Below are 21,816 nucleotides of genomic sequence, written 5' to 3' on the forward strand. Positions count from 1 at the left end.
TTCAGACACTGGATCCAACCCAGTTTGGCTTTGTCAGGGGAAGGTCATGCCTTCTAATCTTCGTGGACTTCTTTGAGAATGTCACCAAGGCAATGGAATGCAGTGCATACCACCTATCTGTACACCTAGATTATACAATACCCCACTTGGGTACAGTTCACAAAGTCACTGAACTGGATCCTAGACAGGATACAAAGTCAGGACTGGTGATACCACCTCCACTAAGAGATAGCCAGTGGGGTACCTCAGGGCTCCATGATGGGACTGCTTCTATTTGGCATCTACTTCTTGGAGGTGAAGGCTAATGTCAAGGGCCTTTGGATGACTAAGCTTGTGGATGACTGCAAACTGGGAGCTATCATAGATTCCCTCATGACACAAACATCTTACAAGAGGGCCAACACAGACAAATGACTGGTTGCAAAATCATGGAGTAAAACTCAAAGCCAAGAAATGAATTATAGTGCCTTCTGTGAAAACTGACACCTAGGCCAATAACTCCATCAAGAAGGCACCCTAAGAGTTGACCTGATAGTTAGGGATCTGAGGACATATGTAGATAGTAATCTGGCCTTTGACCAACATGTGGCCAAGGCAGTAAGGAAACCATTCTATGTCACCCAACTTATAATTCAGAGCATGTCATGCAGGTTCAAGGAAGCAATAGTGCCACTTTATTTGGCCTTATCAGACCCATCATTGAGTATAATGCCCCCTTTGGCATACACTTGATCAGACATATGCAAAAGCTGGAACATCCACAAAGTTTCCTTAATAGGAGAATCCAGAGTATAAACACATTGTCCTGTATGGATCACCTTAAAGCCCTATCTCTATACTCCGTCTCCTACAGGTTTCAGAGAGGCAATCTATGCCTGGCATACAAGGCATCCTTTGATCCAGCTCTGATAGAGCTTTTGCACATTCACAAAATGAACAGCATCAGAACCACCATATTCAAGGATTTAAATTTTACTTGTGACATAAATAAGATGTGGGTGAGACAGACGTGGCTCAAAGGATCCCTATGCTTTGAAACAGGCTCCTCATCCATGAGAAGCAGAGTCTATCCCTGACCCTATTTAAGGGTAACCTTGACCAATGGATGGGAAATCGGAAATTCCACCCAGGTCTGGCTCCCATGCCTCTGATAGATAGAGGCAGGCAGTAATGCCCAAATTAGCATACCCCTCCCCCATATAACCTCTAGAAAGTTCCTAACATACCCACTCCTAACAAATGCCCATGATACGTAGGGATACAACTGAGTTGGATTGCACAGCTAGGCTTATAAAAGCCCTGGTGGTCGTTAGCCTAGTATATACCTATAAAACTAATGGCACAATTCAAAGATCTTGCATCCACATTTTATAAAGCTCAGCTGATGTAAAGATAATAAGCAGTGGGACAATAAAGTGTAAATGCTAAAATAATTATGATTTTATACCTTTCAGAATACAATACTATGCTTTTAAAGCTCACAAACCTACTTTATTATGGACTCACTTTTGGGAGGTGATAATGGGGTCACTTTTCATCCATCAAGGGTGTTAACAGATGAGCAAAGACAACGGAAACAAAGGTCTCAATATCTAAATGGTTATGAACAAGTTCAGCTACTACTTTTTTTTTCATTTTGCATCTAAGCAAGTGGTATGGTCACCGGTGCCAAACAACAAATATAAAGTTTTTATACAGAAGTCCACTTAAAATATAAGAGCTTGTTCATGTAAAAGTATGTCTGTAATTGTAAATTTCTTGTATAGCTTCACTCTTCTGCTCATGTGCATACACCAGTTTATTCTGGCAGGGCAAAGAGAATGAACTTTTCTTTTGTCTGAGATTGTAATCAAAGACCTGCATTGCTTTCCTATTCTCAGTGTTTTTTACAGAATAAAAATTGTCCCACCTGCACTGGTTATATCCAACCTTTGCAGGGGGATTTTTCCAGGTTGTTTTTTATTACCAAGTCTTTGTACAAAAAAGATAGAAATTTGACAATGACTGGTCTGGGTGGTGCATTTGGTTTAGCATACTATTTAGTTAATCCCGGTGGCTTTCAACCAAAAAAATAGTCAATTTTGAAGAGCATGTACTTTGAGAAGTTATCTTGTAAAACATGCTGACATGTTTTGCCTTTCCTTTTTTTTCCTGAAAGACAAGCATCTGTTTCCAGGTTTTCTTATTTGTTTATCATCCTATTATTTTACTTTACATGAAATCTTGTGTTCATCTATTTTTGCTTGAGTCTTTCACCCACAACAGTGAATGCTCTTTTCTGTTTTATCTTTTGGTCATTTTGCTGTAAAGATGCCTTAAAAAGTTCTGCTTGCCTGGTAAAATGTTCCTGTATACTTCTCATCTAATTTTGAATTATTCAATTTTACAGATTAACTTCTGATGAAAGGAAATTACTTACCTTGCATCCTTTATTAAGAAAAAACGTGGAAGTTGGTTTGGAGGAGCTCTGTTTGGGGGCTCCTTGAGCGGGTGATTTCTTGCTAATGTAGGGTTTTGCTGGTGCCCAAGTATGTCTATAATTTTGCTCTCTATAAATTACCAGTTACCCACTAGAAGGTGCAATATACCCTTTGAATCATTGTGTTTTTTGAACTTCATATAATAGTTGGATGAATATGGAATTCAATTCTTTAATGCAGAACTGTGCATGTTTATGTGAAAGCTCACAGAAACACAGTATATATTTTGAGTTTTTTCTCTCTTCCCTTTTGGACTACAGATGACATTCGAAAAATATGATACTAAAAGATCAAACAACAATGTCTCTGGTAGATGTTACAAAGATGTTTTCAATGCTTCAAGCTAAAGAAGAAGAACAAGGCAATGAGGAAAGCCAATTGCTTTTTCAAGCAGTATCAAATGATGACCACAAGCTGCTTGCTGAACTCCTGTCTCAAGAAAAATACAAGAAATTCATTAACAGACGAAGTGGCTGGGGTATCCCTGGAACCCCTCTTCGTCTGGCAGCTTGTGAGGGCCACTTGAAATGTTTAGAAGTGCTTCTCAGCTTTGGAGCAGAAGTAGATAGTTTAGATGTGAAAGCACAGACTCCACTCTTCATCGCTGTTCGAGGTGGACATTTAGAGTGTGTTCAAGCATTGCTTGCAGCAGGGGCCGATCCCAATGGAAGCATACACAATGGCTGTTCTCCATTGCTAAATGCTGCAAGGCAAGGAAATGTGGAGATAATAAAAGAACTGCTAAATCATGATGCAGAAATCAATGTCAGGCAGAAACTTGCTGGCTGGGCCAGGAATCCCGCAATATGCAGTGGACCACTTTATCTCTCAGCTATTTATAGACAACTAGAGTGCTTTAAAATCCTACTTGTGTATGGAGCAGACCCGGATTATAACTGCATAGATGAGGAAGTACTGGCAAGGCTTAATCATCCTAAAACTGTGCTGGACTCCTGCTTAAAACATGGCTGTGGCACAGAGTATATTAAGCTACTCATTGACTTTGGAGCCAATGTCTACCTCCCAACTTTTGTCGTGGATCACACTGTGAAATGTGAGGCGATGGATCTTGTAAATCATGAAAGAGGTAATGGATGCAATTGGCATGAGATGCAACACAAATAGCATGTTTTTCATTAGTCATTTATTGCATCTCATGATGTCAATGTGTTCAAAATGCACTGTTAATCTGAAAATGAATATTGAAAGAGTAACCTTGTTTAGCATTAACTGGGAGGCTGCATATGAATATGAATGATATAACCTCTGAACCTTATCTGTTCTGGTTACTATAAGATTCCTAATGCCTGTTGTTTTGATGCGGTTTAAGGCTAGAACATTGTTAGCAAAACTGCCTTGTAAATAATGATGCAGCTATGGAGACTAATTATCCAGTCTTAGAAAAGACCATTTAATGTTTGATGACAAAATGCGTCCCATAATGCAGTCAGTAACCAATTACATAGCACACAGTGATAAATAAGATGCAGAACAGTCTAGAGTAAACACTTATTAAATAACCATTTTTACTTAATTTGCCAGAAGAGACAAGATTCTAGTGCTGGAGGTGAAACAGAAAAGGAAGTCAAGCTTACAAAGTAGAGCTAGTAAGATGGCCAACTGGATGGGGAAAAGTAGGAAGAACATGATACAGACTACTGTATTATCATATAAAAAGTTTGTTTGCATGTGCATTTGAGAGAGAGAGAAGATTGACTGTTGGAAGGGGCTAGCAAGGATGTGGAAGGTTCAAGTCTGAATTAACAAGACTATTTTTTTTAGAGAGAGGAAGTTGAGGGTCAGAGGCAGAAGAAGATGACAAGTATGGCAGAAAGTGACTCTGGAGAACTTGTGATGTCTGAATCCTAGGAAGTACAAGGCAGCCATTTACTCCTTGTTGTTATTTACTCTTCCACTGTACCTCCATTTTCAGGGAGGGCTAGGCCAGATAAGCCAGAGGTGAATTTGTGAATACCCATCCAATCAGCCAGCTTCTATTTGTAGGAAGATAACACATCATACCCCTTGATTTGCAGGGAGAGTCAATTCCAGAAATGCTGATGAAAATTTAGTTCCTCGGTTCTGCTATTTGTGGAACCATTAAAAAAAAAAAAGCAAGGGAGCCAGAACTACTTGGTCCCTAATCCCATAGAAGGCAAGGCATATATCCCTCTCAGACGTCTGTAAGATGCTGAATAAAGGGTCAGTGCTTCCAGTCTTTTCTGGTAGGTTAGTATTTTTAAGCCAGTGTTCATCTCAGTTAGGAATGTCTGGGGTCTTCCTACTTGTTTGATACGTCTAGTGAGTTATAGCCCAAAGAGAGCATTGTATTCAATAACTGACCTAATCAATACTGAACACAAGGAGACGATGAAGATATTCCACTGGCAATTAGTTGCTCTAAGTAGAAGGACCTTCTGGACTACTCTTACATAATGATCAAATGACAGCGAATTATCAGCCCAGGTTCCAAGGTCTTCAGTAACATTTTCAAACTGGGTGCTGTCTATATTGTATGCTGGGGGGAGGGACTGTTTTGCCAAATGTGACAGTACTGTATTTTTTACCATTTAATTTGAACACATGTTTAGCATACCAGGTATGACAATAACGCCCAGTTTATAGTCATCTACAAATTTGGTTAGCCAGAGGTTGTAGTCCATGGTCTGGAGAATACAAAAGAGGTCCCAGCAGTGAGCCCTGTGGAACACCACTGGTCACCTTCATACTATATGATGAGGTACCTGCTAACCCACATGGTATGGGTTTCACTGGTTCAGTCAATTTATTAACTTACTACATAGTAAATTTAGTGCGTTACAGATATATTCGTAACTATGCTAGCATGGAGGATGCAGCCAAATGCCTAGGCCAGTTCAATGGATGCTGCGAGTACAGCATGCCCGCCATCAATAGCCTGTGTTACCCTTTCAGAGTTGACCAAATTCATTAGGTGGTATCTATTCTTGACTGAGCCAAACAGATGTGGGTCTATCTTGATGAGATTTTTAGTAACAGCTTATCAGGTCAGTTATAATATGCTCTATGGCTTTGTAAGACTTGTCAGGCTGATGGTGCCTATAGTTCTTGGGATTAGTAGAAGGGCCACCCTTGTGGGTGGCATCACTATTGTCTGCCAAACCTCAGGGACAAAGCCAGTAGCTAAACTCAGGTTAAACATGTTAAAAGAGTGTCTCTGCCCGTGATTGCTTACCATTTATTAAACAGATATATTATCAGGTCCCAAAAATAAGCAGGCTTTGGATTTGGAAGTATAGGCACTTGTTTACAGAGAGGTAATTAAAGTCTCCCAAAATAATGGAGTTCATGTTTACAGAGACTTCATCGAATACATTTAGGAACCTTATAGGACTTTTAAGGGACGTAGATGGTGTCATGTAAGAGGCTAAACTGACAGTCCTGTTTAGCATTATTTGGAGATGAACGAGTTCCATTTGTGGGTCTCTGGGAATCTGTCTAGAGGTGATATAGTCCTTAATATGGAGACACTATCTGAATTGCCATCAGGTCTGATGGCATGATAGGCATAACACCCAGGTTTGGAGGGAATGCTTTCTGAACTTTCAAATTGAGTTTCTGTAATTACATAGATATATATTTGTTCCAAATGCAGGAGATCTTTAAGGTCTGGAAGTTTGTTTCAAGACTTCTAGTACTGAGCAGAGCCACTTTTATGGGATCCTGTTTTGGATTTGCTATGTTAGTTATGTTGGAATATCCACTAGCTGAACATTGCCTGAAAGGCACTATGGGGATAGGAAGGCTTTAACACGTGGAAGCCTTGGAATGACAGGTATAGGCATTCCTTTGCAAAGCAAGTAAGATTGTTGAACATCTCTTCACATGCTGACACATACTAGATGTGTCACCAACTAAGGCTACTAATATATGCAAGATGCTGACAAATGTGGAAGGTTGGGCTTCTGGCAGATTGGCTTACACTTGCACTGTTCTCTGCTGGCAAGGCTTACAAGTCAAACTCAAATGTCATAGAGTACATGTTGTCAGCACTGTAGAAGACTCTGAGCTCCTGACTAGGTAGGCTGATAAAGCTCTGCCTTAAGCATAACTCTCTGTGCCATGGTTTGGCTGGGCACATGGCACCAACATCCACTACATTACTAGTATAGGATATTACCAGTTTTACAGTATTAAATACTGTGTTTTTTATTTTACTGCTGTTCTAGGCCCCTGCACTTTAAGTTCCTGTTAATGCAACAGTTTAACTGTGGTTTGTTCCACCTGTTTATTCAGTCTAAGCACTGGACACGTTTTCTGACGTAGTACTTTCCAAAGAGCAAATCTTCATTTGTATTACTTTGACTTGGCCTGAATAATGCATCACATCCACTTAGTATCTGCCTTGTGCTTTATTTTATGGCACTGCTCTCCAGTGTCCCTCATGTTGCAGTGTATTTCTGATCTTGCCTCAAAATTTGGCCTGTCCACCATAAAATTTTTGAAATTCTGGTAATTTTTCATGATTACAGTAACTAAATAATGCCAGTCGTTAGAGTTTCAGGCTTCTTAATCTTCGGGAAATAAATTTTGGGTGAAATCCTATTATTCTACTAACATTCAATGTTAAAAACTATAGTTAAAAACTCCTCCTGATTTTAGGTCTTTGCCCCTGATTCTTTACCTAAGTGACTGAGAGCTTTATTGTATAGTTGTCTAGGAATCACAATCCATCTGTGTAACTTTACTATAGTGCAACTCAGTTTTATGCATAACTTGCATCCTTTCCTAAATACAAATTTGCATTACATTACCTCAGGTTCATAGGCCCTTACTAAGCTTACAGCTAAACAGACCAGCAAGGAGCTCAGCCATATTAACTAATATTGATGGGAGGGATTAATAGTTTCCTCCATTAAGTATATTATCAAACATCTCAGGTTGTTGTGTCTTTTCGGCTTTTCCCAGTTAGGGGTCGCCACAGCGGAACTCCGGTCCGCTAATGATTGGTAGTTGAGTTTTACGTGCCGAGTTACCAGCCCTGATGCACAACCTTCAACGAAGGTACGCCCATTCACGCATGTCTCCACGCAGAAGACGCTCTAGCTGAGAATCGAACTGGACAGCGTCTTACTGCGAGGTGACAACGCTACCGCAGCACCACCACCGCGGGTATCAAACATCTCAGGTGAAGTCTGTCAATTAGCACAGAAGATTAAGGTTAAGAATGGTTAATGAGTTGCTTTCCATAGTACAGGTTTATTCTCAAGATCTTCTTTGCCTCCTATGTGACCTTGAGCAAGTTAATTAATCAAACAGTGGTTTGGAACAATTGAAAAATTGGGATGGGCTCTTTAATGGTCTCCTGGACTGCTTACCTAGTAGAAACTAAGAGATCATACATCCAATAATTTAGATTGGTTTTAAAGGTTTCCAGGGACATACTCTGCTTGATATGTGAGGGAAGCCTATTTTTATGTATATACAATAGATTAATAAATGATTTATTTTTTACAAATTTTGTTGTACTGGCTGCAAGCATATTAAATGTGCGTGCATCTAATGTTAGATTTGTTGAGTTTGACTAAGGCTATGTGCTACTCTGTGGCAGTAGCAGTGTTACATGACTATTTTTATGCAAAACAAATATTTCTTTAAAATTGTTCTGGTTGTACTGGCTGTACCATGCTAATTTGCGGAGTAACCATAAGCTATTTATTCGGGTTGCATACGAAGCTGAATCATTTACAGCTCTTCATGCTTTAACAACTGTAAATTTCAGTACATAAATGCGGATCTAATGATGCCTGTTTTCATCCAATTCAAACTTTGGGTTATTGGATCTGATCCAATCCGAGATTGGCACCTTTTAGAAGCTGTTGATTAAGGGCTTTGACTCTTCCCCTACCCATAATTCCCTCTGTCCCCATTACCTCAGGTCTCATTTGATGTGTCTGTCAGAAAAATGTGGTCTACAAGGGCTCTGATCTTGAACTTGCGAGATAGGCAATATCTTTTTTGAGTTGTTGCTGTAGGTTCAGTTCTATTTTTTTTTTCTAAAGCTCGTTTAAATTGCCTTCCCTTATTAAAAAAAATGTTTCCGAGTATATTTTCTCCTGTCTTTCTAGCCTCCTATGAGCAAGTTGGCGTATCCTCTCTCTCAATTATTATCTTCTTTAGCCAAGGGTGTTGATTTTTTTCTTTGATTCTTTGTATTACTATTTTTTGGTGTGGTTTCTTTGTGTTTAACTGTTATTGTGAGGTTTTGTGAATTCCGTTATGTCAAACAAGGTCACAAAATTCAAGGAGTGCTCAGCCAGTGAAAACAAAATTCCCCACAGGACCCTCACTCGTGTCTAGGTGTGGCACACCTGGACAGTGACTGTGATGCATGTGCCTCATTAGGTATGGAAGTCTAACAGTGAAGCAAGGACAGATTAGTCCTTGATGGCCTTCTTCCCATCCAAGAGGAAATGTTAACACACACTGTTTCTTCTGAGTCTTCTCCTCTGGCCAAGAAAGCTGAAAAAAATCAAACCTTCTAAGGAGACAGAGAGGGAAAAACAAAAACAAAAGAAAATAAGGTAAAAAGAAAATTAATTAGAAAAGAGGCCTAGAAAGCACTGTATGGATCTGGCAGAAGTTTTGGGTACAGCTCCAAAGACACCAGAGTATTCAGATCCAGAAACACTTTGGATCTGTTCACCAGTGCCACCTCCACACTTCTCACTGAAGCTGATTAGTCATGGGCTACATTCTCCTTTCCTCCCAGGAGGCATTCCTCCCATACCTCTTCAGTGGCTTCAGTTTTGAGGTCCTTTCATTCCACAAGGAGCTTTACCATAGCAGATATTGACAGGATTATGTGGAGGTTTCCCATGAATGCTGATTCAACTGGGGGTCCTCCTGGCAGTGTACCCTTCAAGCACACTAGGTTTGGCTCTGTCCACCTCTCTGTTAGTACCTCCATTTCCAATATGACCATCAGATCAAAAGTCCACTGATCCAAGCCTCCACACAGCACCTACTTCAGAGCCAATAGTCCTTTTTACTTGGATGGTATCCCTTACTCACTGAGTCTGTCAGATTGGGACAAGTCTAGAAGCCAAAGCCATGGAGTTGAGGCTCGAGAGGCTGGGTCGACCCTTAAGTTGTCAGAGCTCTCTCTCCCTCTCAGTGTGTAGGTGCTAAACTGCCGTGGAGCAGAGATTGCTCATCCTGCCCCTTTTTTTGATCTAAGGAGGGCTTCTTCAGCTCCTAACATGTCCTTGGCTTTTGAGACATCTGAGGGATTTGAAAGGGTTCCTTCTAGACCAAGAAAAGAGGTGTCTCTGCCATGATCAAGTGTATCCTGACCTCCACTGGATAATGAGTCTGAGCTCCTACAACTTGATTGACTGGTGCAGTCAGCCTCTTTTAGCACTCGGGATCCCTGCAGTGCAAGTTCCCAGTCTGATTCTGACCCTTCCCCAGAAGCCCAAATGTGGCAGGGTCTTGGAAACAGACACAAAAGGAAACATTTGAACTCTTCTCTACAGTCAGTCATGGAAGACACATATTTGGTTGATGATGAAGGGTTCCCATGCTCCTTTCTGGAAGACGTCACATTTGGTGATATTCTGGAATTGATGAAACAGCAAGGGGGTTGGGTCCACTGATGTGTCCTCTACTGAGGAGTCCGTGTTCCTCAAAGCTTTTGGTGCTGGCTTTTCTACCTGTTAGGTAGTACTACCTGCATTTACCTCATACATCTGGTGGAGCAGCAGACACGGAAGGCTCCTGATGTGATGGAGCTGAGTCCAAGGAAACCAGACAAGATCTTGTTTGCCCCAAAGAACAGAGCACACTGGAGCAAGGGTCTCCAGTTGATGCTATGGTTGTGGCAGCAGCCAAGAAGGAACACTCAGAAAAGAGTACATCTGTCCATTCCCTTAACACGGAGTCAAGGGCATTGGACAGGTTTGGGAAATAGATGCATGGATCAGCAATTTTTGCACTTAAGAGTGAACTTTTAGTTATGTACTCACCATAACTTCAGATGTTTGGGATCCATCTCGCCTACATTCTGAATGATGGGTTCGGAGCCGATCCCTCGGCTCCGACTCGGCACGCTTATGCCAAAGAGCGAAGTCTCTTATTGGCTGAGCTTACTATATCCCAGGATGCACCACTACCAGTCCCCCAGATCTAGTTTGTCCGCATACATGCACACATGCATACCCTGCTTATATAACATCGTCAGATGAACAAGATAAAAAACAGTGGAGCTCAAAACCGTTCAATCTCTTCTGATCTGCAAGGCAGGGGGAAGGAGGGTGGGTATCAGGAATGTAGGCGAGATGGATCCCAAACATCTGAAGTTATGGTGAGTACATAACTAAAAGATGTTATGTGATCCTATCTCGCCTACATTCTGAATGATGGGACAGCGTCCCTAGCACCTGAATCCTGGGTGGCTCACTGGAAAACACTCCTGAGTACCGTGGAACCAAATGAAGCTCGTCCTCTAGATGCCACATCCAATTTGTAGTGGGAAATGAAAGTGTGCGGATTGGACCAAGTAGCCGCAGCACAAATTTCCGATATAGCGAGCTTGGAATGAAAGGCTATAGAAGTAGCCATAGCTCTTGTAGAATGAGCTTTGATAGATGATGTAAGTTGTTTATTCAAGAAGAAGAATAGGCCTGAGTTATGCAATCTCTGATCCATTTTGAGATTGTAGCTTTGTAATGGTTTGGCCCAATTTATTATCTGAGAAGGACACAAACAACTGGTCTGACTTATGAAGTTGCTGAGTCCTGTCTAAATAGAAGCGTAATTGCCTGTGAACATCCAATTTATGGAGAGTATATTCTGCTTCATTAGAGAATTTTGGAAAGAAAACTGGTAGCTCTAGAGATTGTTGAAGACAGAAACTAGAACAGACTTTGGGGACAAAGGATGGATTAGGCCTAAGTGATACTCTATCCTTGTGGAAAATCAAGTACGGTGGTTTAATAGACAGGGCTTGAAGTTCTGAGACTCTCCTTGCAGAGGTAATAGCCACTAAGAATGCCGTTTTCCAAGACAGATATTTTAATTCATGTAGCAGCCGGTTCAAAAGGGGTGGATGTTAATGCAAGCACCAAATCAAGATCCCACGGAGGTGCAGGATGAAAACTGGTGGTCTTAACAGACTGGCACCTTTAATGAACGTTTTGCATAGTCTGCTGCTCATCAAAGGAGGATCCGTGGATTCATGGAATTTCGAGATAGCAGCTAGTTGGACTTTAATAGTTGAGACAGAAGATCCCTGATTAAACAGGGATGTTAAGAATTTCAAAACCTCTGGGACAGGAGCAGTGATAGGGTCTAAGCCCTTGAGTTGAGCCCAGATAGCAAACCTCTTCCACTTACTGAGGTACAATTTGTTAGTGGTGGGTTTGTGGGTCAAGATAAAATGTGAACAACTTCCGGGTCTAGTGTGTGCCTTCTAACTAAGGTTGGAAGTGGAGGAGCCAAGCTGTCAATTTTAGAGATTGAAGGGACTGATGCCAATGTCCCGACTGATGGATTAGCAAATCCGGGATCAGGTCTAAGGTCCACGGATCGTCCACTGCATGCTTTTTCAGGTAAGGAAACCATATCTGACGATGCCAGTATGGGGCAATCAGAATCATTGAAGACCCCAGTTGAGAGGCTTTTTGAATAACTTTTGGAAGGAGTGGAATTGGAGGAAAGGCATAAAGTAGCCCTGTTGGCCAAGGTTGTGCTAGAGCATCCATGGCTGGTACTTCCTGATGTGGAATCAAGGAGAAGAACCTCTGGCACTTGGTGTTTTGTGGAGTTGCAAATAGGTCGCAGCACGCGCCCCCATCTCTTGAAAACCTGGGCTGCTACTGTGCGGTTTAGAGACCATTCGTGAGGAGAGAGAATTGTCCTGCTTAATTTGTCCGCCAATACATTTGACTTTCCCGGGATGTGGGTCGCTACCAAGAAGCGGTTGGTAGCTACAGCCCATTCCCACACTCTCATGGCCTCTCTGCAAAGGGGATACGATCTGGTCCCTCCTTGTTTGTTCAGATACCAAACCACCGACATGTTGTCTGTGTGGATGGCGATGATGCCCTGAGGAAGAAACTTGTGTAAGGCCTGTAGGGATAGAAGTACAGCCCTCATCTCCAACACGTTGATGTGGAGAAGAGCTTCTTCCGGAAGCCAGGAGCCCTGAACTAGCCTGCCCAGACAATGCCCCCCCCACCCTATCTGGGAGGCATCTGTCGTCAGGGTAACCACTGGAGGGGGGAGAACAAAGGGTTTTCCCTGATCCAAGTTGGATGTTTGAAGCCACCAGCGAAGGTCCCTTTGCATATTTCCGTAATCATGATGTGATGATTGAGGGGAAGATCCTGAAAGGACCATTGAGTTGACAAGAGCCACTGAAGAATCCTCATGTGTAACCTTGCTAGAGGAACTAAAAGAACCGTGGCAGACATTGAGCCTAGAACCTGTAGGACCATCCTGGCTGGGGCTTTGGATCTCGAGATCAGAGCTTGAACTTGGCCCTGTAAAGTTCGGATCCTTTCGGCAGGAAGAAAGACGCATCAATCTTGAGTCTATCTCTGCTCCTATAAACTTTATGCTGAGAGGGCAGCAAGACAGACTTTGACCAATTGAATGTAATCCCTAGGGAAACACCCAGGGAGATGGTGGCTTTGAGGTTGTCCATTAGTAGATGCCTGGTGGTGGCAGTCAGGAGCCAGTCGTCGAGATAGGGAAACACTTGGAATCCAAGACTTCTCAGGTGAGCCGTCACTACTGCCAAACACTTGGTGAACACCCTGGGGCTGTGGTGAGACCAAAGGGCAGAGCACAAAATTGGTAATGACTGACTCCCAGGCTGAAGCGCAGATACCTTCTGGACGCCTGATGTATCGGTATGTGATAATACGCGTCCTTGAGGTCTATGGAGCACATCCAAACATCCTTCTCCAACAACGGGAGAATGGATTGTAACGTGACCATTCGAATTTGGATTTCGACGGATTGTTTCAGTCTGCTGAGATCCAATATTGGTCTCAGGTCCCCTGTCTTTTCGGCACTAAAAGAACCTGGAGTAATTTCCTGATCCGATCTGGTCTGTGGGGACCGGTTGATGACTCCTTTTCTAGCAGCTTTAAAGCTTCTGCGGCTGCTATTTCCTTTGACTGGGTGGTGGGTCCGGGATTCTCTTGGACGGTGGGGGTGAGTATTTGAATGGGATGGAGTAACCTCCGGCAATGATCCGAAGCACCCATCTGTCCTGAGTGATTGACTCCCAGGCATTTAGGTGCTTGGCGAAACGACACCCGACTGGCTCCGAGCAGCACAGCCGGGCAATCCCTCATGACGTGTGGGAGGCTGAAGAGCCACGAAAGGACTCGCGGTCTCCAGAATTGCGGGCCCTCTGCCGCCTCTGGGACGGCGTCTCCCTGAAAAATTTCCCCGCCCTCTGCCTCTGGACGGGGAATCTTCCTGCTGTTGGGAGAAAAACTTGCGAGATTTTCGGAACCACATTTTCCTCCTTTAGCCTTGGGGTAAGGCCGAAAGGGAGTGGAATAACGGGCACCTACGGCAGATAACGTTTTTCCCTCTTGCTCACAGCGGGTAAGGGTGTCTTTCACCTTGGGTCCAAACAATGAGGACCCATCAAAGGGAGCGTCGGCGAAGGAAGACTTGAAGGCCTCCGCAAACTGACACAAGCGGAGCCAGGCTTGTCTATGTAGAGCCACGCCTGTGCCTGCCGCTCTACCCGCCCCTTCGGCCGCATAGGAAATGAGCCTCATGGACGAGTTAGAAATTGACGTAAGGATAGCCAACTGAGAGCTAACGGACTGGGCTAGCTGCTCAGGTAGGTTACCCGAGAGGGAATCTGACAACTCCTTGACCAGATCCCTCTGAAGCCTGGTAAAATGTGCCAAATAATTCAGAGACCTTAAGGTAAAGGCCGCTGAAGTCAGGGTGTGCTTCCCGTACCTATCCATACTCCTAGACTCCTTATTAGGAGGATGGATGGACGTTGAAGCCTCTGCCACGCCCTGTTGTGTAGCAGATGCCACCACCATGGCATCTACAGCCACGCCTTTAGTAAGGAACTCCTTCTCGGGGGGAGCAGATAAAAATTTATTTGGACGAGAAGGGACTGGTTCCACGGTATCTGGATGTTCCCACGCCCTACGACAAACTAAATCCAGAAGCTCGTCGAAGGGCGGAGACACCCAGGAGGCGGAGGGCTGAGCCCCAAAGGCCTTGAGGAGCACTGATTCATCAGCAGAGGGGGGTTTGGATATCCAGCCGCCTCGTTGTTTGAGGATCTCTAAGATGTCTGCAAATGAGACATCATCCGAGGACGACTGGGACCCCTCCGCATCATCCATATCAGTGTCCGATGTAATAGACTCGGGAGTCCACGTGCTTCCTCTTGCACGATCTCTTCCTTGGGGGTTCCTCTGAAGACAACTCCGAAGAACCCTCAGGAGGAGGGGAACCCCACTGGGGTAACCTCAGGCCTCGGGCTCCGCTGGCTACGGACAGGGGAACTGCCAAAGACCCAGTCTCCACGCCCAGGGAAGGTGCTGGTAAAACCGAGAGATGGCGAAGAGGACTTGGCCAAGGCACTCCTCATGGCCCTGAAAGCCGGACCCCAGAATCCTGGGAGTGTCCGGACTCGAGCCGTGATAGCCGACGGAAGTCCCGCAGCAAGCACTGAGGGGAGGCTCGGAACCGAAAGCATAGGTCCCAAACATCACCCCGGGTCCAGCCGAAGAAGTCCGCGTACTAAACTCGGACCCGAGGCCTGGTTGGAGTAAGGGTCGGAGCCGACCCTGAGATCTCCACCGGCTCCAACAGCACCTGCTCCGACGGAGCCAAGCGGTCGGAGGAGGAATGGCAACGGGTGGGTTAAGGTCATCGGCTCAAACCAGCTGGGTCGGAACCGAAACAAATTTTTGGAAGACTGGGGACTGGAACAGTCTCTGGAGCACCCTGTCTATATCAGAATCCGACATCCTCAAGACCGAGAGGAAACAGAACGGGTTCGAAGGCCTCTCCATCGGCCCCAAAGGGCTAGGGGACCGGCTCCGAGGCGACTCGATGAGTATCGGCGCCGAGGGAATACTCACAGCAGATTCCATCGGTGCCGAGGTAGACTTCGGCGCCGAGGAGGAAGTGTCTGAGCGGGCGACCCTTGTCGGCTCCGAGAGCAGTGGAGCCGACGAAGGTGACCCGCCTCTCGATGCCCCAGCCATCGGCTCCGAAGCCAGAGGAGTCGATACTGGTGGCATCGAGGCAGACCGTTCCAACCTCGGCTCCGAAGTCTTTGGAGCCAAGGAGAGGCCTGCCTAAGTTTCTTGGCAGCCGGGTCCGACGGACTGGTCGGAACCAAGCCCTTTTCTTTTGGTTGGAGCAGGAGAGGATGCCAAGGCTTCTTCAAAGGAAGGTTTAACTAACCCCTTAAGAATCAATTTATTTTTCCTCTCCTGGAGGACCCTTGAGGAAAAAGCGTGACATACACTGCATGACTCCTGCAAGTGCTTTTCCCGAGACAATATACACAGAGCGAATGATCGTCTGTGATAGACATTTTAAACCCACATTTCGAACATTTTTTAAAGCCCGAAGGCCTAGGGGTTTGAGACATGATGATACACAAATCTAGTCACTCTGACAGGAAAGTACACTAAATTTTTACTGCTGATAAATCTAAGCTTACAGTAATAACTAATGCAAACACTTCCTGTAAAAAGAACAGGTAACTCTAACCAATTATATAATTACTAGAGACCCTGTAAAGTATTAAGGTTGACAGTCCGGGAAGGCCCTGGATGGAGGGGGGGCCGAAAACAAACTGAACCCAATCACACACAACAATTTAACCATCCAAATCGTATACAAAGTTAGCGATAGCCGTTAAAACAGCTTTTGTGAGCAAAAAACAGCAAAAAACTGACAGAAAAGTTAGTTAATAAAACTACTCAGCCCAGCCAGCTCGAGACCACGTCTTCGCAGGGAAGCGGCAAACGAGATCTGGGGGACTGGTGGTGGTGCATCCTGGGATATAGTAAGCTCAGCCAATAAGAGACTTCGCTCTTTGGCATAAGCGTGCCGAGTCGGAGCCGAGGGATCGGCTCCGAACCCATCATTCAGAATGTAGGCGAGATAGGATCACATAACATCTACCTTTACCATATGATATGTTTTCAGAGAGACCTGACCAAGAAGCCTACCAAGTCACTCTCAGATAATAGTTAAGGTTTTTGACTCATAACTTATCATTGGACATCCAGAAATCAGTGTAGTCCAAACTGTCTACCCTACAATTGATGTCCAGTGTATCCATTTGTCTGCTTTCTAATGCAGCTGATAGAATGGCTAGAGCAGAAGGTACACAGGCATAGCCATCCCCTGGCAAATCTGCTTGTGATTATGTGACTTTGCAGAAGGCTTCAAAATATCCTTCATTAACTTTCATTTTGAAGGTTCTACCCCTCTGTTCGAAGGTTATGGAGATGCTCACCAGGACCTAGTGAGATGGTACAACCTTATCTGCTGTTGGGATCCACTTCTCCACCTCTCAAAGTACTTTTTCTAGGAACCAGAAAGGGGGGAAGATGATGTGGTTCAAATCTCAGAGTTTTAACTAAGATGCTCCCGTGGCAGACCCTACCAAGGTGGGGGGGGACGGGACGTAATTTTAGTGGACATTTCCCTAGAGGAAGCAGTGCACCTCAGCATCAGGGATTTCTTGGTCCTCTCACTGAGAAATCCTATCAGCGATCCTGAAGGGTTGCCCGACTGCCACACTCTGGAGGCAGTCAAGGTGCTGTTATCCCAGCACTTTCAAGCCTGGCAGGCCATCAAACAAGATACATGGCTGCTGAGGATAATCACCAGAGGCTATACTATTCCCTTTGTTTTCCTTCCTGAGAGAAAAAGGAGGATTCCTGATGTACCAACCACCCAGATCAGTTAGGATCCAGAATCTATTCCAGGTTCTTTTTAGTTCTGAAAAAGACAGGGGACCTCAGGCCAGTTTTGGAGAGTTTGTAAATCAGATGAAGTTCTGGATGGTCACAGTTCAGTCCATTCTGCCTGTTTTGAGAAAGGACGAGTGGATGTGTGCCACAGATCTCCAGGATGCCTACTATCATATTCAAGATATTGATACAATCCAGGATATTTCTCCCTTTCCAGTTGGAAGCCAATTGCTTCCAGTTCAGGACACTGCCCTTTGGTCTCACCACAGCCCACTGGGTGCACATCAAATGCATGGCAGTGGTCACAGTGCATCTCAGACCGTTACGGCTCCAAGTGTTCTCATATTTAGATGATTGGCTCCTCCCTGTTCCAATCAATAACCTTTTGGTCCAAGAAAGGGAGTTCTTGCTCCAACTTGCTCAGCAATTAGGAACTACAGTTAACCAAGCAAAGAGTCAGTTGACTTCTACAAAACAGACAGATGCCACTTGAATATGATTAGTCCCATAGCCAAACTTCCAGAATCCAGAGTATCATCCCTATGTCAGATAGCAGTTCATGCTCTTCATCATCCCTCTCCTCCTACAAGACTAATTCTCCTGCTGCTAGGGTTGATGGCCTCTGTGATCACCCTATTTTCCCTAGCAAAACATTACATGAAAGTTCTTTAATGGATCCTGTTGGTTCAGTGGTCCTTAATATCACACCCACAATGTGTCCAAATTCGTCTAACCTCCTACCTGCAGGATGCATATCAGTTTATGGTTAATCTCCTAAGTGGTGTTGTATGTCCAAACATTCTCCCCATCATCTCCAATGGCTAGAGTAACCATGGCTGCTTTCCTCCTGGGTTGGAGAGGGCATTTCAAAGGGAAGATGGTCCAAGGATCTTGGTCAATCATGGAAGCCAGTCCCCATATCAGTATCATGTATATGAGGGCAGTCCTTCTCATGTTGCAGTCTGATCAGGATTTCTTTCCAGAGGGTGTAATTGCTATGCAGATGGACAACATGGCAGTAGTTTGGTACATCAAAAGGCAAGGGTGAACCTGCTCATATTCACTTTGCTGAGAAGCTATGAGAGTGTGGCAATGGGTAAAGTCTTCCCATTGCTTACTCATAGCAATGCATATCCCAGGGACTTTCAGTGTTCTACTGGACAAGCTTAACAGGTCCATTCTTATGCCTCACGAATGGTCCCTCGATAAGGCAGTGGTGACATAGATCTTCATTCAATGGGGCCAACTTTGCTGTGATCTTTTTGCTTCATACCTGAACAACAAGTGGAACAGTTACTTTACCCTGATCCCCTCCACAGGGTCAATCACTGGGAGATGCTGTAGTCCACAATTAGCACCTGGGTCTTCTATATGCCTTTCCTACCCCATACCCTTGACAATAAAATTTATTCCTGCAAAGCCACAGTAATACTTTCTGTCCCCTGTTCAAGTCTGGTTCCCCTTCCTCTAGCCTTGACTATTATATCAACCTTAGACATTGGACTACCATCCAGATCTTCCGAGTCAACTATTCGGACACTCTCACCTGGATCTAAAGACTATGAAGGTGACCACATGGTTCCTCCAATTCTAACAGTGAACAGAGATGCCAGGCTGTCCACTTTGGTGGTTTACATCTTATCAGCTTCACAAAAGCCAATTACTAGAAAATCTTATCTTAGCAAATGACAGAGGTTTTCTGTCTGGGCATTGTCTAAGGGAATAGATCTCCTTTCAGCACCTCTCCCATCTATCCTGGACTTCTTTGTCAGATCTTTTCCAAAAAGGCTCCAGTTTCTCAACAATCAAGGTTCAGTTAGCAGCCATTTCCAATTTCCCCATTGGACTCTGTCAACTTTCCACTGCTTTGCCAAATATTTCAAAGGCTTTGCTGAAGAGACCCTCCTATTGAGGTCCCCCCAATAAGGGACTCAATTCCTCCATGGGACATTACTTTCATGCTGCAGGCCTTAACTCAGGCTGCTTTTAAACATGCAGGCATATAGGATTTAAAATATCTTTATGGAAAATCCTTTTTCTGATGGCTTTTACTTCTACAAGGAGGATTTCGGAATTGCAAGTATTCCTATAAACCTTCATATATGGTCTTCTATAAGGACAGTGTGTCTTTGAGAATGAATCTCAATTTCCTCTCTAAGGTGGTTTCCGAAATGAACCTTAACCAGACTATCAACTTGCCAGTATTCCTCCCCAAAATGTCTAATATAGGAGAGTATACTTTACATGTAATAGATGTTCTTAGGCAACTCAGATTTTATTTATGCAGAACTAAGGATGCTAGAAAATCTGATCAGCTGTTTGTTGCTTTCTCTAAAGTGAAACTAGGCAAAATTGTATCATTAGGTCATTCTGTCTAGGTGGCTTTCTGATTGTATAATGTTTGTGTATGAAAAAATCAAATGGCATTATCCTTACATAAAAAACACAGGCTCATTCTACAAGGGTGGCAGCTACATCTACTGCTTTTATGCACAGAGTTCATATTGACGAGATTTGTGTTGCACCAACATGGCCAACTCTTCACAGGTTTGATGGACAGTCCAGATCCTGCAAGTCCTTTGGCTCTACAATTCTCAGGAATATCCTTCCTTGATACCCTACAGGCATTTTTTGGTAGTTTGGGAAACTGTCTCAAATGTTGAATCAGATGAAAACAGTCAACATTGGATATGAGAACTAGGTACTTACCATAACACTAGATCCATCTTGTCTTGTTTTTGTCTGGTTTAACATTGCTCCCTCTGTTCTCCTTCTAAAATTGTCACCTGGTGTTCCTTTTGAATGGATGGACCTCACTAGGGACCTTGTCTGTGAACAGCCTTTGATTGCGGTTTCTCTCTTTATGGCCATAGCTTAGTCCATCTTATAGACTATCCTGCTTATGTTGTTAAATATTTTTTTTTCTGATTATCAGCAGGTAAACTAGAGCTGAAGTATTTTGATGGAACCTATGGAATTATGGGTAGGGGAGGAGTCAGAGCCCTGGATTCACAGTTTCTGAAAGGTGCCAAGGTTGGATCCAATAACCCAAAGGTTGAAGCAGAAGAAAACAAGACAACATGAACCTAGTGTTATGGTAAGCAAATAACTTTCATTTTTTACTCAGATTATCTTCCAGACAGGCTTTTCTAGTTATAACATCTGGCCAGGCCTCCTTTTTCTATTAGGGCATCCCCATAGCACTTTACTAATTAAATAGCCAATGGTTACACTAAGAAATTGCAGAGAGTGAGTTGGTGTTTCATTAAATAAGAAAAAAATTCAATTGATTTTTTTTCTACTTGCTAATATGCCCCTACACCACATTAATGATACTAGAATTGATTAAGGTCTTTTTAGTTGCATGCTTTTAAATTTCACTGTTTCTCCTGCTTTTCTATGTCTGTGTTTATGCACGTAACAGCCAAGAGAAACTGCTATGAGAAATACTACCTGTCACCACCAGCTGTCCAACACAACCCAAGACAAAGGGTTTAATCACAATATGCCAAAACTGGTGATGTTATGTTGTCCCTGTCTTGCCTTCCTTCTGTTTGGGTTCAGAGCCGAACACAGCTCTGACTCGGCCACATACTATAGCTTGAAAAGTCTTTACTGGCTCAAGGCTAACCCCTATCCCAACATGCCTAGCGGTAGCTACCCAGATCTCGTTTGCTGCTTGCAGTGTCGAAATTGTCTTCTGCTGGCTCAGGCTAAGTATTTTTTTTCTTGTGCTACATTATGAATATTGTGACAGTTTTCAGATAGCTTTTTGTATATCTTAGCATTAGTCTAACTTTCCTTATATTCTATTACCCTTCTCTAAAACCTTCGATTATTTGTTGTTGCTTTTATTGTGGCCATCATTTCAGTGGGCCTACCTTGCCTTTGTGATCCCTGTCGGCAGCCCGTTTAAGTTAGAGGGCTTTCCCCTTTTTCTGTCCCTCCTTTCTACTTTAAGGAGAAGCTGTTTTAGTTAGAGGCTCTATTTTCCTTAGGGGAAGTAGCCGTTTAACTTAGAGGCTGCCTCCTCTTTCCTTCTGTTGTTAAAAAAACAAAAAAAACAAAGTTGTGTTTGTTGTCAGTTAAGTGTGTTAGCTTTATTGTTGTTTCAGGTACTTTACCATGTCCAAGGAACCAAAACCATCAGGTTTTAAAAAATGCGACTGGTGTTGTCAAAAAATGTTCCTTATGGACGGGCACACGAGTTGCGTGTATTGTTTAGGGGCTGTTCACCTGCAGGACTCATGTTCCATCTGTCATGGCTTTAGTGCACGAGTCCTGCAGGAGAGAAGAAACAAGCTTATTCTACAAGGTTTATTAAAAACCCCTTTTGAAGCCGTGTCTAGAGAAACTCAGCCTGC

The 21,816-nt window shown here is 43.7% G+C and overlaps 1 protein-coding gene across 2 annotated transcripts in view; it reads left to right on the forward strand.

Annotated features, from left to right (window-relative positions):
• ASB12 (ankyrin repeat and SOCS box containing 12) overlaps positions 1-21,816 on the forward strand; it is a 110,772-nt gene that overhangs the window by 50,478 nt on the left and 38,478 nt on the right. For both annotated transcript variants that reach the window (XM_044057569.1, XM_044057570.1), the window contains exon 2: positions 2,741-3,567. In XM_044057569.1, the coding sequence (XP_043913504.1) occupies positions 2,757-3,567 (811 nt within the window). In that variant the 5' untranslated portion in view covers positions 2,741-2,756. The remainder of the gene's footprint in view (positions 1-2,740; positions 3,568-21,816) is intronic.

The sequence above is a fragment of the Protopterus annectens genome, chromosome 15.part0 (assembly GCF_019279795.1).
Source record: "Protopterus annectens isolate FY-2018-M chromosome 15.part0, PAN1.0, whole genome shotgun sequence".
NCBI lineage: Eukaryota > Metazoa > Chordata > Ceratodontiformes > Protopteridae > Protopterus > Protopterus annectens.